The 15,306-nt window shown below is 38.9% G+C and overlaps 1 protein-coding gene across 1 annotated transcript; it reads left to right on the top strand.

Annotated features, from left to right (window-relative positions):
• Positions 1 to 2,637: 2,637 nt before the first annotated feature.
• LOC122128180 (putative protein FAM47D) lies at positions 2,638 to 13,193 on the top strand. The gene is made up of 3 exons (XM_042702464.1): positions 2,638 to 3,904; positions 9,741 to 9,778; positions 12,498 to 13,193. The coding sequence occupies exons 1-3, from the start codon at positions 2,638 to 2,640 to the stop codon at positions 13,191 to 13,193; spliced, it is 2,001 nt and encodes a 666-aa protein (XP_042558398.1).
• The last annotated feature ends 2,113 nt before the right edge of the window (positions 13,194 to 15,306 follow it).

Genomic DNA, 15,306 nt, shown 5'->3' with positions numbered 1-15,306 from the left:
AGATAAAGAATAATGGTTAGGGGGTATAAGTATTAAAAACTAGAAGGTAGGTTATGGTAATAGAAAGCAAATGATTTTTTTCATTTTATGATTATATACTCCTTGAGGTAAGGTATCAGATTAAGAGCACTGGACTAGACTTAAGAGATGAAAGTACTTGCAAAGTCAAGCAATGCTTACTTTTAAGGCTTTCTTGTTAACTTCTCTCTAGAGAAGGAACACTGTGAGTTATAAGCTATTATGTGCAAAGACTTTCTTGACCATGAGATCTAAGATATAATAAATGCAATAAATGTACTAAAGTAAGAGCAGTATTTTGATTTAACCTAACACCACATAATACCCTAGATTTTTACATCTTTATTTCTCTTTAGTCCTGGGGAATTTTCTTTATCCTTTTTCCTCCTCTATACTATATACTATTTTTATGTGAGTATCTTTTGAAGGCCATAGTTGGCAATTGGAATTGTTACTAATTTGCTTCCCTAAACTACCAAGCCAATGAAATTACTTTTTAAAATGCTTTCAGATGCACAGTGCAAATGGGTAAACTCATGTGTAATTCCTATAGCAATAAGATTAAATAACATGTATTTTTTGAATTATATTCTCAGAAATAAAATTAGTGACTTCAGCACTGATTCTTTTTCATATATAAATTCTAATTATACTTTTGCATTTGTTGTCTTCTTTCAGATTTAAAAATAAATCTGTAAATGTCAATATAGATTACTTTAGCAAAGAGATATATAAAGATTCTAAGTGAGGATTCCTGGCACTTCCCTATGTGTGAAACTGTATGCACTCTGCATACTAATGACAAAACCAGAAAGCATATTTACCTGATGGTTTATGCAGGATCTGCAAGATTCACTCTAGTTTTTCCTTTTATCACTGCATAAAGAAATCACAATCTGGGCAGAATTGCCAAGGTGGACAGGGGATAGGGTGTCCTGATCCAAACTTTAGCAACAATGCTGGGTTAACATATATTCAAGGTCTCTAGGGAAAAAACCCACCAAAATCAAAGCTTATGCATTTGTTTCCTTCCCACATACGTGTATTTGCTTTGCCTTGGGGATCAGGAACTTAGAAATATAATTATAGGGCTGGGAAGGTGGCTCAGTGGTAGAGTGCTTGCCTTGCAAGCATGAGGACTTGGATTTGATTCCTCAATGCCACATAAGCAGAAAAAGCTGGAAGTGGCACTGTGGCTCAAGAGGTAGGGCACTAGCCTTGAGCTGAAAAGCTGAGAGACAGCATCCAGGCTCAGAGTTCAGGCCTCACGACTGACAAAAAAAAGAAATTATAAATGCATGACCTTTAGATATTAGATCTTCCCTCTTGCTTTAAAATTTTTTGTTTGTTTGTTTGTTGTTGTTGTTTTATTTTTGGCCAGTCAGATGTAGCCCATGCCTATAATCTTAATACTTAAGAAACTAAGAATGAGAGTCATGGTTTTAATCCACCCTGAAAAAAAAAGTCTGAGAGGTTCCATCTCTAATGAACTAGCAAAAAGTTGGGTGAGAAATTGGTTCAAATGGTAGAGTGCCCAGTGGTGAATAAGAAAGACTAGGGAAAGCCCAGGGCCCTGAGTTCAAGCCCTAGTGTTCAAAAAAGGCAAAAAAATTCTATAATTTTCATTTTAAGAAAAACATGATAATTTAAATTGTAATTGTAATTTGAAAACAGAGGACAGGCACAAAGTAGAAACCTAAAAATATGAGATGGATAAAAAAAATTATCCCAGTCCTAGAGCTCAGGGCAGTGTCCCTGAGCTATTTTGCTTCAGGCTAGTGCTCTACTATTTGAGCCACATCCACTTCTGGCATTTTTGGTGATTAATTGGCGATAAGAGTCTCAGGAACTTTCCTGCATAGGATGGCTTTGAACTACAATCCTCAGATCTCAGCCTCCTGAGTACCTAGAATTATAGGCCTGAGCCACTTGCACCGGACTTTTTTTTTCTGACCTTGGAGCTTGACCTCGGGGCCTGGGTGCTATCCTTGAGCTCTTGTGCTCTAGGCTAGCACTCTATCACCTTGAACAACAGCACCACATCTGGTTTTCTGGTAGTTTATTGGAGATGAGAGTCTGAGGGACTTTTCTGCCTGATTTGGCTTTGAATCATGATCCTCAAATCTCAGCCTCTTCAGTGACTATGATTACAGGTGTGAGCCTCCAGCACCAGGCTTTAAAACATATGTCAGGCTATGGTTGGGGAATGACATTTACTTTGGCATTTGTGCACTAGAGAATTTTTGGTGATGAAAAGTTTGATGGTAGTTTAAAAAATGTTCAACATGCCTCTCCTGACCCCACCTAGCTGAAGTTTCCCCAAGAGAAATGAGTATATATGCAGATACAGATGTGAACACAGCTGCTCATAGAAAATTTATCTGTAACAGGCCAAACCAGGAAACAACCCAAACGTTTATCAAAAAAAGCAATAGTCTAAATAAAGCATATGTTGTAGCTACAGGATGAACATGGAAGGTGGGGGAGGGGATCTCCAAGTACCTGCCTATACAGGAGAGGGAGCAGGAGAGAATTCCTGACAGTTAGGACCAGGGACGGGTTTCCTAGCGACCCCAGTGGCTTCAGGGAAACAAACCACCGAGTTAATGGAAAGCCAGTATGGCAGAACACACTCGGAGATGTTCCTTGCAGCCATGGGTACTAAGGCCAATGCCCCCAAGCACAGTCCACAAGCGTTGGCCCAATGACAAGCCTTCTTCCAAATGTGTTGTCATAACCCACGAGGAGATTCTCAGGGCTCCCTCTTCCCTGGAAGGCCGAAGATGGCTATTTCTGAAGAAAGGGCAAGATGACTTCAGGAGAGGCTGTCCATCCTGTAAAGATCTGATAATTCCAGGATCCAAGGAGGCCTTTCTCCCGATGATTAGTCGCATGTACCAGCCCAGGGATCCCACGAAGATGCCCAAGAGTGCAACGTTGTATTCGTCACTCTCTCAAGCCCAGCAAGCACGCAGGGCATTCGTGAAAGCCATCGAAGCCCAAATAAGCCAGAAGCATCCCTTGGCTCTCTACCCAAATTTGGAAGATAACATATCTGAAGAGCTCTTACTGGAGGTGCTGGAATTGCTGGACCCTGAAAGGAAACTGGAGAGTACGTGGGATTATTGTGAGAACGGCAAGAAAAGAATGGAAATAGAGAAATCCTTAAAGTCACCAAAACTCTCTAAAGACATGAAAATGCTCCTGGAACCTCCCAGGGTTCCTGGTGGCCATCCAGATCTTTTGCCTATGAGGAAAAGGCGAATCTCGAAGGAGTTGATTGAAGCTGCTATGCGGAGATACATACCCAAAGGAGTCTATGATTTCTGCAAATGGGTTCAGAGTCTTGGAGACTTGGACATTAATGAAAACATGGTAACAGATCAATTTGGTGTGGAGTTTGAGTGCAAACCAACTTATACGGATTCCTGCATCAAGAAAGTAAACCTGATTCCTGTGGAGCTCAGGTACTGCAGGAAACTAAGCAGAGTGAAGCAGATAAGATTCTCCCTCCAGGAAACAAGCTTTGATAGAAGACGCCGGAAGCCACCTGATCCGTATAAATCCCGCTGGGTGAAGATAAGGTATGGAGCTTGGTACCTGAGGCCTGAATTGTGGAAAAAGCTAGTAAATGATGAGCCTCTGATTGACCCCAAGGCCTTCGTTGAGAAACCTTATCCCCCAGATATTATTGATGAACTTTATGGAACAATTGCATTCAAGGATTTCATAATGAGCAAAGGCTACAGTATGCCAGCTATCCTTGAGAAGTTTTTCTTCAGGAAGGGATGGGATTACCATGATGTTAATACTCCTATCCCGAGAGTAGTAAGAGCTCATGAACTGAAATATGCGGATGACGATGATGACGACGAAGATGATGACGATGATGACTAGATGGTGTTCTAGTCACGATGACAAGTTCCAGCTCTCACTTTAAATGGTTATCTGGATATACGATGAGATTCCTACCATAAGTATACATTTTTGGTGGACAATATCTATAATTCAATGCCCAATGCTTTTAAACATGAATAAGCAATTATTAAACTTTTCTCTTATTACTATTTTTGTTGTATTTATTTTTTACATTTCATTTTCACTTTTTGCTTGCCTTGACGTACTTTTCAAATCTCCTTTTGGTTTACTCTTATTCAAGAATTATTCAAGTGTGTTGCTTAGCTTCTAATATCCATAAATTTCTATTCTTCATGTCCATATTGATTCCAAGTTTCATTTCACTGTACTCAGCAAAGATATTTCTAGTGATTTTAAACTTCTTAAATCGATGAAGACTTATTCTATGACCTAATATGGAGAATGCCCTGTATGCACTAGATAATTTGTATTATCTTGCTGTTTTGCAAAAATTCTATATGTCTGTTGTGCCTGCTTAACTAGCAGTATGGTTCAAGTCACCTTTTCCTTTATTATCTCTTTGGATTTCTTTCCATTATTATAAGTAGAATATTGGAAGTCTGTGACTGGTTTTATTGTGAGTTTCTATCTTCAATCTGTCAATATTTATGTGTTTAGGTGCTTTAATATTAAGTGTGTATATATTGATAATTGTGCTATTGAATTAACTCATATCTAATGACCTTGACTGTCTCTAGAGACAATTTTAGAGTTAAAAATCTACTTTGTTTACTTTATGGATAGCCATCCTTAACAGATACCTTCCAGTTATCATTTGCATGCAATATCTTTCCCTATCCCTTCGATAAGCAGTGTATATGTCTTTAAATTAAAGTGAATACTTTGTTTAGAGAATATTCCTGGATTTTATTTTTAATTTAATTCTTTTATAGTAACATAAAAAAAACACTTTGTATGCCACAGATTTCTAATATTCCTGAGCAGACACAAACCTTTTAATAATGCAATAGTAAAGCTGAAGTAGGGGGAAATCAAAGTGAAAATAACAATATATATCTGAAAAGGAATATCTTTTAAAGCACTGAGTTTAAAACAGATAACCCTAAAGCCAAGTTCTCTCCTATTTCAAGGTATTTTCACTCTGGAATTACAATTTAGAGATCCCACAAAGTTAGGAATGGATAGGGAATGCACATTTATACATTTACGATTAAATTCCCTGAAGCTTGGAACAGATTTAGAGACTTCAAAGAAGAAGAAAGAATGGATAATAGACGCATGAAGAGATGTTGGACATCTCTGGCCATAAAAGAAACACAAATCAAAACAACACTGAGATTTCACTTTATCTCATTTAGAATGGCTATTATCAAGAAAGCTAACAATAACAGATGCTGGTGGGGATATAACCAAAACAGAACTCCACTACACTGTTGGTGGGAATGTGAACTTGTTCAACCACTCTGGAAAGCAGTATAGAGGGTCCTCAAAAGACTAAACCCAGAGCCTCCTTATGACCCAGCAATTCTACTCCTGGGCATTTATCCAATAGACCACAAACAAGGCCACACTAATGCTACAGTACAACTGCACAACCGTATATGCAATGTAATTTTTTCTGGTGGAGCATCAACTTATATAGTTTACCAGGAAAATAAAAATACACAGTTAAGTATGATGAAGAACTGGACATTTAAAAGAACTTTCAACAATATACAGAAATACCAAATTCAGAATATTATAGTATGTCTCAAATGGTAAAATTTTATGGCTATTCTTATTTTTGGTTTACTGTCATTCTAAAGTTGCACATTTTATAGATACATATTTTACTTATCAATTATACCTCAATAAATTGAAGTGGGGGTGTCCAAAGCAATCAGTTAAAATACCATCCCAGAAGTTGTCCTAATCTTTGAGTACAAACTGCAAACTCAAATCTACCCAGGGACTAAGGAGGTAATAAAAATGAATAAGGCAAGCCACGAAGATGGAAAGCATCTATAGGGGAAAGCTATGACTTACCTCCAGCCAATCACTATCATGTGGGAATGCAAGCCAAGGATTGCTCAATCTTCTGGTTTTCAAAGGAAATATTCATTTTTAAAATGTTAAATCTCCCAATTAAAATATTTGCTGAATCTTAAAACCCCTGCCAGCCAAACCAAACACATATGAACCCCAAATCAGGCAGTTTGTGTTCACTATAGACAATGCCCAGTGTCTGAAAGAGGTCACTGCTTATCGTTGAGACACAATGAGCGGTGCTACAAGGTCAGAGTAGGTCACCACAGTGGGTTGGTGAGAGTGCTGAATATTCAGAAAGAAATTAGAGACATGTCATAAGCATAAGTATCTATTTTAAATAACTACTTAAACTAAATATCAGTTTTGTAACTCCCACTACTACTTGTGTCCTTGTACCCCAGAGCTTGCTTCTTTCCCTATTGTGTAAAAATTATATTTTTTGTCTGTTGTGGGCTTGAACTCTGGGCCTGGTTACTATTCCTGAGCTCTTCAGCTCAAGGCTAGTGTTCTACAGCTTGAGCCACAGCGCCACTTCCAGTTTTCTGGTGGTTAATTGAAAAGTCTCATGTACTTTCCTGTCCCAGTTGGCTTTGAACCGTGATCCTCAGATCTCATCCTCCAGAGTGGCTAGGGTTACAGGCATGAGCCATTGGTGTCTGGCAAAATTATTAAAATTTTTATCTTTTCAAATTTATGCTATAGTTAACACTGATTAACTCATCATCATTTAAGTATTACATTCATCTGTTTGTCTTTATACTTGCCTTTGCTAGTGGCATGTTTTATGTTGCTATTTGGAATGTTTTCTTTTTTTTTTTCTTTTTGGTCGATTGTGGGGCTTGAACTCTGGGCTTGGGTGCTTGTCTCAGCTCAAGGTGAGCGCCCTACCGCTTGAGCCACAGTGCCACTTCCTGGAATGTTTATTTCAATGTGACAAAATCCCTTGAGAATTTCATGCAATCTAGGTCTGTGTTTGTGAGTTTAAAAATATTTTGGGGGGAAAGGTTATCTCCCACCATTTGTTATGTTGGTCCTGGGGCTTGAACTCAGGGCCTAGGCTTTGTCCCTGGGCCTCTATGCTCAAGGCTAGCATGCTACCATTTGAGTCAAAATTCCACTTCTAGATTTTTTTGATAGTTTGAGTTAAAAGTCTTATAACTTTCCTGCCTGAGCTGGCTTCTCAGCCTCCTGAGTAGCTAGGATTATAGGCATGAGCCACTGGCAATGGCTCTCCCCAATTTTTGGTCTATTCTTTTAGTTAGATTGTGGTTTGGTATTTTTGAAGTTGCTAAATTGATAATTTGGAAGATGGTTTATCTCTTAGACTTGCTGAAATTTTTTGGCATTATTTCTTAAAAGAAATAAGCTTTTTATATTTTTTTTCTCTTTTCTATGACTCCAGGAAGGTTGTCACTGATTTTCTTTTTTTGTTATTTTTGTAACCCTTTGCATAACTTCAGATGTTCTGCATTTTACTTCTTGATCAACTCCATTTTTGAAATCTTAGTGTGAGTAGTGTTGAGGGCTCCAGGAAAGTCTGTCATCAGAGAACATCAGTCCAAAGTGCTAAAAACTTTGTTGTCCAGCACTATTGTTTGTTTCTAATAGCAGAAGCCCTTCTGGAGTCCACAAGAAAAAATCTAAGGGATTCCTCTGGGTCTGGGCCACAAGGAGTGAGTGGACATAGGACTTATGCTGGTGTCTGTGGAATAGGCATAGGCAGAAGGAGTTTTTAGTTTCTAATCATGCACACTTATGGCAAGGATTGGTTTCTACGGTAGAGGAATAAATAGAACATTGACAGCATTAAGATCTGGGATCTGGGTATGTTGGTGACAGTAATGGAATCAGTTTTGGTGGGGTATGTAATGAATCTGGGGTGAAGGTGATAGAATGCCAATACCATCTCTTAGCAACATGAACTCAGAGCAGCTCTACTAGCATGGGTCAGCATTGGTGTGAAAACTCCAATGGTCCTTGGTGGTGAACATCCTCTCCTTTTCCCTTTGCGGGGATATCACTATTCCTATTTGTGCCAGGCTGATAGGGTTAACTATTCACATATACTTTTCTCATCTTTTTTACTGTAACCACATCCCAAAGGAACAATGTTTCATTTACTTTCAACAATACATGTGCTATTTTGTCTGCTAATACTCTGCTTATATTGTTGCATCTTAATAAAAATTAGCTCAGTTAAAGAAAAATAGGCACTCAAATTTTATTTCAGTGCATATATTAATGAATTTATCTTTTTTTTAAAATCAAGTAAATCAAACAGAAGTAATTCACTGGAATCGAGTAACAGATTTAAGTATTCTGTCTCACGAAAAGTAGAACAAATAAACTATACTTTCCTCATTGCAATAGTTCATTAATTAACACGTACCTTTCACAGGGACGTTAGCATATATGGAGTCAGAAATGCTTTTCCACTTTTGGGTTATGCAACATTGCATTTCATGGAGTTTGTCTTCTCATCTATACAATGGAAACTGTATGATCAAACATAAACACATATTGGTAAGAATTAAAGGATGACTTTGTTCTCGGTCCCCAGCTAGGGGTGCTGTTTTGGGAGGGGCTGGAAACTTTAGTTGGTAGAGGTTTATAGAGGAAGCAGGTCAATGGGGATATCTCCTTGGGAGCAGTAACTTTTCCCCAACTCTTTTGTCTCATTTTCTGCTTTCCAGCTGCCATGAGATGAGCAGCATTGCACCAGCTTGATGTTCTGCCTCACCAAGCTGATCATGGGCTGAAACTCTGAAATTCTGAATCAAAGACATCTTTTCTCTTTTAAACACTTTCAGTCATTGTTAAAAAGCTAAGGGAGAGAAAGGGAGAGCAGGAAGAATGTTATTGCAAAGGTAGAAAGGAAAGAAACCAAGTGGAGAAAGGCTTTTGATGACATTAGTACAATGTGATAGTCTCCAACTGTATCACAATCAATTTTAGCTGTTACTTATGAAAAAATGTATTTGACAAATGAGAGCTGCTGACGGATGAGTGCTGGCACATGCCTATATTCTTAGCATTTAGGAGTCAGGAGGATTGCAAGTTTAAACATAGCCTACATAGTGAGACCAGGTTAGAAAGAAAGAAAAAAGTAAGGAAGGAAGGAAGGAAGGAATAGAGAGAGAAAGAAAGAAATCAGAAAACAAATGAATAGAAAGGAAAAAAAGACATTTTTTGTTTAGGGGCAAAAACTAATCCATTTAAAATATGTTATCTTTTGAGAAATTATGTGTTAACCCATGCACATACACACACATACACAAAAGGAGTAATATTTGATCTATTGAGATTGTCTTAACAAAAGATATCTTATTAAATAACTGGCATCAAATTCATGCATTTTAGAAAAATAAAGTCAGGTAATTGTAGCTATTCAGGAGGCTGAGATCTGAAGATAGTAGTTTGAAGCCAGCCCAAGCAAGAAAGTCCTTGAGAATCTTATCTCCAATTAACAACTCAGGGACAGCACCTAAGCCCAGAGTTCAAACTCTACAATGGGTTAAAAAAAAAAAAAAAAAAAAAAGAAATGACTTGGGTGCTGGTGGCTTACATCTGCAATCCTAGTTACTCAGGAGGCTGAGATCTGAGGATCGTAGTTGAAATCTAGCCAAGGCAGGAAAGTCCAGGAGACTCTTATCTCCAATAAATCAACAGAAAACTGGAAATGGTGTTGTGAATAAAGTGATAGAGCGCTAGCCTTGAGCTGAAGAACTGAGGGACAGCACCCAGACCCAGAGTTGAAGCCCCACGACCAACAAAAAGAAAGAAAGTAAGGAAGAAGGAAAGAAAGAAGGGAAGACAGAAAGAGAAAGAGAAAGAGAAGGAAAGAAAAGAAAGAAAGAAAGAAAGGAAGGAAGGAAGAAAGAAAGGCCTGAAATATAACAAGTAGACATAACTTAGGAACCTGAATTTGATTTTTTTAAGAGAGAAGGTACAAACATATTTGAAATCATGTAATGATTCAGGGAAATAATATAATAAATATCTATATAAATCTTTGTTAAGCTACTTTTTGAAGTTTAGTCCCTTTTGTGGATGAATCTTAGGCTTACTGGTTCCTTCTTTGTGTGCCGGCCCTAGGGCTTGAACTCAGGGCCTGGGTACTATCCCTGAACTTTTTGTACTCAAGGCTACAGCTTTACCATTTGAGCCACAGCTCCATTTTGGCTTTTATTGTTTTTGGTGGTTAATTGGAGATGAGACTCACAGATTTCCCTGCTAGGTCAGCTTTGAATTGAGATCCTCAGCTCAGTCTGCTGACTACCTAGGATTACAGGCATGAACCACCTGCTCCTGGATGAAGTATTGATTTTTATAGATATTCATATTTTAGCTGGGTGCCTGTGGCTCACATCTGTTATCCTAGCAACTCAGGAGGCTGAGATCTGAAGATCATGGTTTGAAGCTAGCCTGGGCAAGAAAGTCCATGAGACTGTTATCTCCAAAAAACTATTCAGAACAAGCTGGAAATTGCAGTGTGACTTAAGTGAGACAGTGCTCGGGCCCAGAGTTCAAACTCCAGAACTGGCAAAAAAAAAAAGATATTCCTATTTTATTTTATTTTTTTGGGGGGGGGGGTCCAGTCATGGGGCCTGAACTCTGGGCCTGGGCGCTGTCCCTCAGCTCTTCAGCTCAAGGCTAGCACTCTACCACTTGAGCCACAGCGCTACTTCTGGCTTTTTTCTTTTTGCTTATGTGGTGCTGAGGAATCAAATCCAGGGCCTCATGCATGCAAGGCAAGTGTTCTACCACTGAGCCACCTTCCCAGCCCCGATATTCCTATTTTAGAGCTACCTTAACTAATACGTTCACCAGAAATTGAATAAGAAGAGATATCAGGAGTCAGCTAAATATGAAAAGGCAGGGAATAAAATTTATAGTATATTCTAGAACTATCTAGTATATTTAGAACTATTGTGTAAGTCTAAACTTAAAAAAGCTAAAATAAGCTTTCATATGAGTAGATAACCTTGTTAAGGACAACCTTTTGCAAATAGTTATTATATATTATTGTTAGTCAATGAGCTAAGTGCAGTATTAGCCTAATTTTCATATTAATCAATAAATACACATATGTATATATTTACAAAACTGATTAAGGATTGTGTATATTACTACTGATATGGTTCATAGAATGAAATGTAATTAAAGAATAAAAATAGAAATAAGGATTACTGTGAAATTACTGAGGAAGTTGAAGTGTACATTCATATGGTCAATAGTACCTTCCTTAGGAATGTAGCTAAAGCATGTTTCTGTCAGAAATCGTTTACAGAAGGAAGCTGATGCTTGTATTCACATATAACTTTAAAAATATAAAAATCAAGAGATCCCCCATGGTATAACCCCTGCTTTCACTGTATTTGAGGTTGGTATAATTTGTAGAGGGGAAGGGAATAAACAAATCATTTAAATAGGGATACAGGTGGATCCATTGCAACAATGAGATGTACAAGTCGTTACGTGGAAAAATGAACTTTACAAATTCGGTGGGGGGGGGAGGAGGATTGGGTGGGGGGGGGCAGGAGGAGGATGGGAAGGAATGAGAAGGGGAAACAAAGGAGGAGGCTACAATGCTTGAGAAGAAATGTACTCATTATCTTGCCTATGTAATTGTAACCCCTCTGTACAGTATTTTTACAATAAAAAAAATCAAGAGAGCAGTGTGGAGTGGCTTGGGTTGTTGATGAAATTCAGCACTCGCATTGTGACCTCTGACTCCTCCCTCAGTAGGGCTAGTAATATAGATGAACTCACTAGAAAGAGCTGGCATTCAAATAAAGCTGCATGAAACATCGCAAATAAGCACTGCCTTTAGTGAAATCATATTTGGGAAATATTCAAACAAATTCCTTAAAGAAACAGGTGACAAACTCAAAAAGTTAGTATTTATTCATAAATGACTTTTAAAAATATTATATAGGGACTGCGAGCTGATGGCCCACACCTTGAATCCTAGGCACTCAGGACGCTGAGCCCTGAGGATCACTGTTCTAATCCAGTTTGAGTTAAAAAAAAAAAAATACACGAAACTCTTTATCTCCAATTAAAGACCAAAAAGTTGGAAGTAGAGCTGTAGCTCAAGTGATAAAGCACTAATTAACCTTCAGCAAAAAAGCTCAGGGACAGCACCCAGGTTCAAACCACAAGACCAGCACTAAAAACAACCACAATCATCAATTCACTCCCCCAAAAGTAAGAAACCCCCCATAGGTCAGTCAAGATTGTGACCTAGGGCTGGGAAGGTGGCTCAGTGGTAGAGCACTTGCCTTGCATGCCTGAGGCCCTGGGTTCGATTCCTCAGCACCACATAAGAAAAAAGAAAAAAGCCGGAAGTGGCGCTGTGGCTCAAGTGGTAGAGTGCTAGCATTGAGCTGAAGAGCTGGGGGACAGCGCCCAGGCCCAGAGTTCAGGCCCCACGACCGGACCCCCCCCTCCAAAAAAAAAAGATTGTGACCTAGTAAATTTCTGGAACTAATTACATTCCTGACCCCTCCCTCAATGGAATTGTTGCTAGGTTACCACCTTTACTTCAATAACTCAAACCTCTCTGCCAGGAGCACACGTTCGACTCCATGGTCCTTCACTCACTAGCCATGGGCTTCCCAAGAGGGCCCAGGCGCCGTCAGCGCCACCACTGCCTGCTCCGCAGATCACTTACCTTTTCTATGTTGCCGACATTATTGGCTATTCCATTCCCACCCGCAATGGCCATGGTGATGGCTTCTCAGGTTCAGAACAACTACTGCCAAGAATGTGAAGCTGCAATCAACAACCAGATTCACTTACAACTGTATGCAGCCTACATGTACCTCTCTATGGCATTTTACTGTGATCGAGAGGAGGTGGCTTTGGGCCACTTTTCACGGTTCTTCTTGTGGCAGTCGCACAAGTGGACCCAGCATGCCGAGAAACTCTTGTGGATACAGAACCAGCGTGACAGCCACATCTCGCTGAACCAAATTGACATGTCTGGATACCACAACTGGCATGGTGGCTTCCAGGTGATGGAATATGCCTTTAATCTAGAAATGACCATCACACAGAGCCTCCTGGAGCTATATCATCTGGCTGCCAGAAAAAGAGATACAGAACTCAGTGAATTCTTGAAGCATCATTGCCTTCAACAGCAGATGGACACCATCGAGGAATTACACAGTATCCTGACTAATCTGCGCAACATGTGGGCTCTTGGAGACACCCTAGTTCAATACCTCTTCAGCCAGCTGTCCCTCAGGAAGAAAGAGAAGTAACCAGAGACTGTCTCCAAGACTACCAAGATTTACCCTGAGCCACCTGGACAGTCAATAACAGAGCCTTTATATCACATTTACTATTATTTTCCTGTTTGACTTGTCTATTTGGTAAAGATATTTGATTATGAACAAAATCAGTGTGTTCTTGACTTATTCTCACCTTTAAAGTATGAGTATCCAGGGGTCTTCTCACATTCAAACCCCATTAACTTGTAGCTCATTATTTTATCCAGCCATATACTGGAGATTTTGTATATATACAGAGGTAGGATAGGAAGGAGAGGGAGAGAAAAAAGAGGGAGAAAGAGAACTCTTTTATAAGAACATTGTTAGGTCAGAACACAATGACAGATGGTTTTGATTTCTAGCACCACACACAGTAAAAAGGAGGAGGAGGAAGAGGAGGAGGAGGAGGGAGGAGGAAGAGGAGGAGGGGAGGAGGCAAGGAGAAGGGGGAGGAGGAAGAGGAGGGAGTAGGGAGGAAGGGTGGAAGAAGATGGGGAAGAGGGGGAGCAGGAGGGGGAAAGGGAAAGGAGGAGAAAGAGGGGAGGAAGGGGCAAACAAAGAGTGGGAGGAGGGGGAGGAGGGGAGGGAGAAGAGGAGGAGATTGAGATGGTGGTGCCTTTTAAGTATGTCACTGCCTGCCTTTGCCCAGAGCAACTTTGACTGAGAGGACATGGTGACATGATGAGTAAGCTGGCAGATGCCCTGGTTTGGAGCTAAGTGTTGCTTCACTGCTGACTTAACTGACAAAAGGTTTAGAAAGTTATGTTTTCTGAAGAGCATTTAGCAGCTTTCTTCTTGTATATTAACTTCCCAATGTGATTTTTAATTACATGTTATGTTTATTATTATATCTCTTTTTAGTTTTCCTTATGGGGGAAAAGGCAATTCAGTATTAAAATGTTACCAATGGTTTTATTTTTTGGAAAAAATCAGACAGGGCAATATTGAACACAGTGTAAAAAGATAGTTTATACCTTTGAAGAAGCCAGAGAAACTGGCTTGAATTAATTTTCCGTTATTTCAAAATAAAGAAAAAAATATACTGGCATGTGAAAACATTTTCACAGGTTTGCCTACCTTTTGGGTATATATCTAAAGCAGGTATTCCCAAAGTGTGTGCATTGCTATCAGTTAAAATTTACTTTTGTACTAGGCACTGATGGCTCAGGCCTGTAATCTTATGTATTCAGGAGGCTGAGATCTGAGGATCATGGTTTGAAGCCAGCTTGAGTAGAAAAGGTACATGAGACTCATCTCCAACTAACCAGCAAAAAGCTAGAAGTGATACTCTTAAAGTTTCAGCCCAGTTGGAAATTGTACCAAAGGTAGCCATTGTATAAAGATCCAGTCCTGGGCACCACAAAAATAACATCAGGTGCTAAAATGAGTGACAACAGATATATAATCAGATATAGCTTGTGTCTCAGTGTAAATTGATTCTCCTGGTATTATGTTAATATCTGGGTGAATGTACAGGTTTGTTTAACATAAGTGACTTTGTGTTAAATAGCCATATTCCTAAGATAATCAAGCTATTATGTATTCTAAGTAGATTAAAAAAGTATTTGTTAATTTTACCTGTTATTTAGAGCCTTAACCACTTGTACTAAATATTGTAGAATGTATAGAATACAGTATTGTTAATGTATTTAAAACATTAACTTTGGTTTTTCATGGCGTACTTTTAGAGAAATATAAATTTTAGAAAATTTGTGATTTTTACAAAGCGAATCACTTTCATTCTATTTCATTTCTCCTTTACAAGAAAGACAACTCTTTGTTTGAGTGCATTGTGCTAAAACAATTTATACCAGTAAATTTTAAATTAAGATTTTATTTAAAACGCACAGAAAAGTTACAAGAATAGCACCAAAAAGCTCAACAAGTTTTTTATCCATATCCACCCTAACTACATTGTGTCATATTTATTATCATTTTTCTTTCTCCCCATGTACTTCAGTGTGTATCGACTGAAAGGAGGTATTCTTTTTGTTAACTATTGTCTATGATCAAAATCAGCTAACTTCAGGGCTGGGAAGGTGGCTCAGTGGTAGAGCGCTTGCCTCGCATGCATGAGGCCTGGGGTTCGATTCCTCAGAACCAC

Source organism: Dipodomys spectabilis, unplaced genomic scaffold (genome assembly GCF_019054845.1).
Source record: "Dipodomys spectabilis isolate Male_0828 unplaced genomic scaffold, ASM1905484v1 ptg000324l, whole genome shotgun sequence".
In the NCBI taxonomy this organism is placed as follows: Eukaryota; Metazoa; Chordata; class Mammalia; order Rodentia; family Heteromyidae; genus Dipodomys; species Dipodomys spectabilis.
The sequence above is the reverse complement of the archived record's forward strand: the minus strand, read 5'-3'. Positions and strand labels throughout refer to the sequence as shown.

Coding starts and splice junctions, on each gene's coding strand:
- LOC122128180 (XM_042702464.1), top strand. CDS start 2,638: ATGGCAGAACACACTCGGAGATGTTCCTTGCAGCCATGGGTACTAAGG. Junction 3,905..9,740: donor TGACGACGAAGATGATGACG/ATGATGACTAGA, acceptor AGAAGGGAAGAC/AGAAAGAGAAAGAGAAAGAG. Junction 9,779..12,497: donor AGAAGGAAAGAAAAGAAAGA/AAGAAAGAAAGG, acceptor CCTCTCTGCCAG/GAGCACACGTTCGACTCCAT.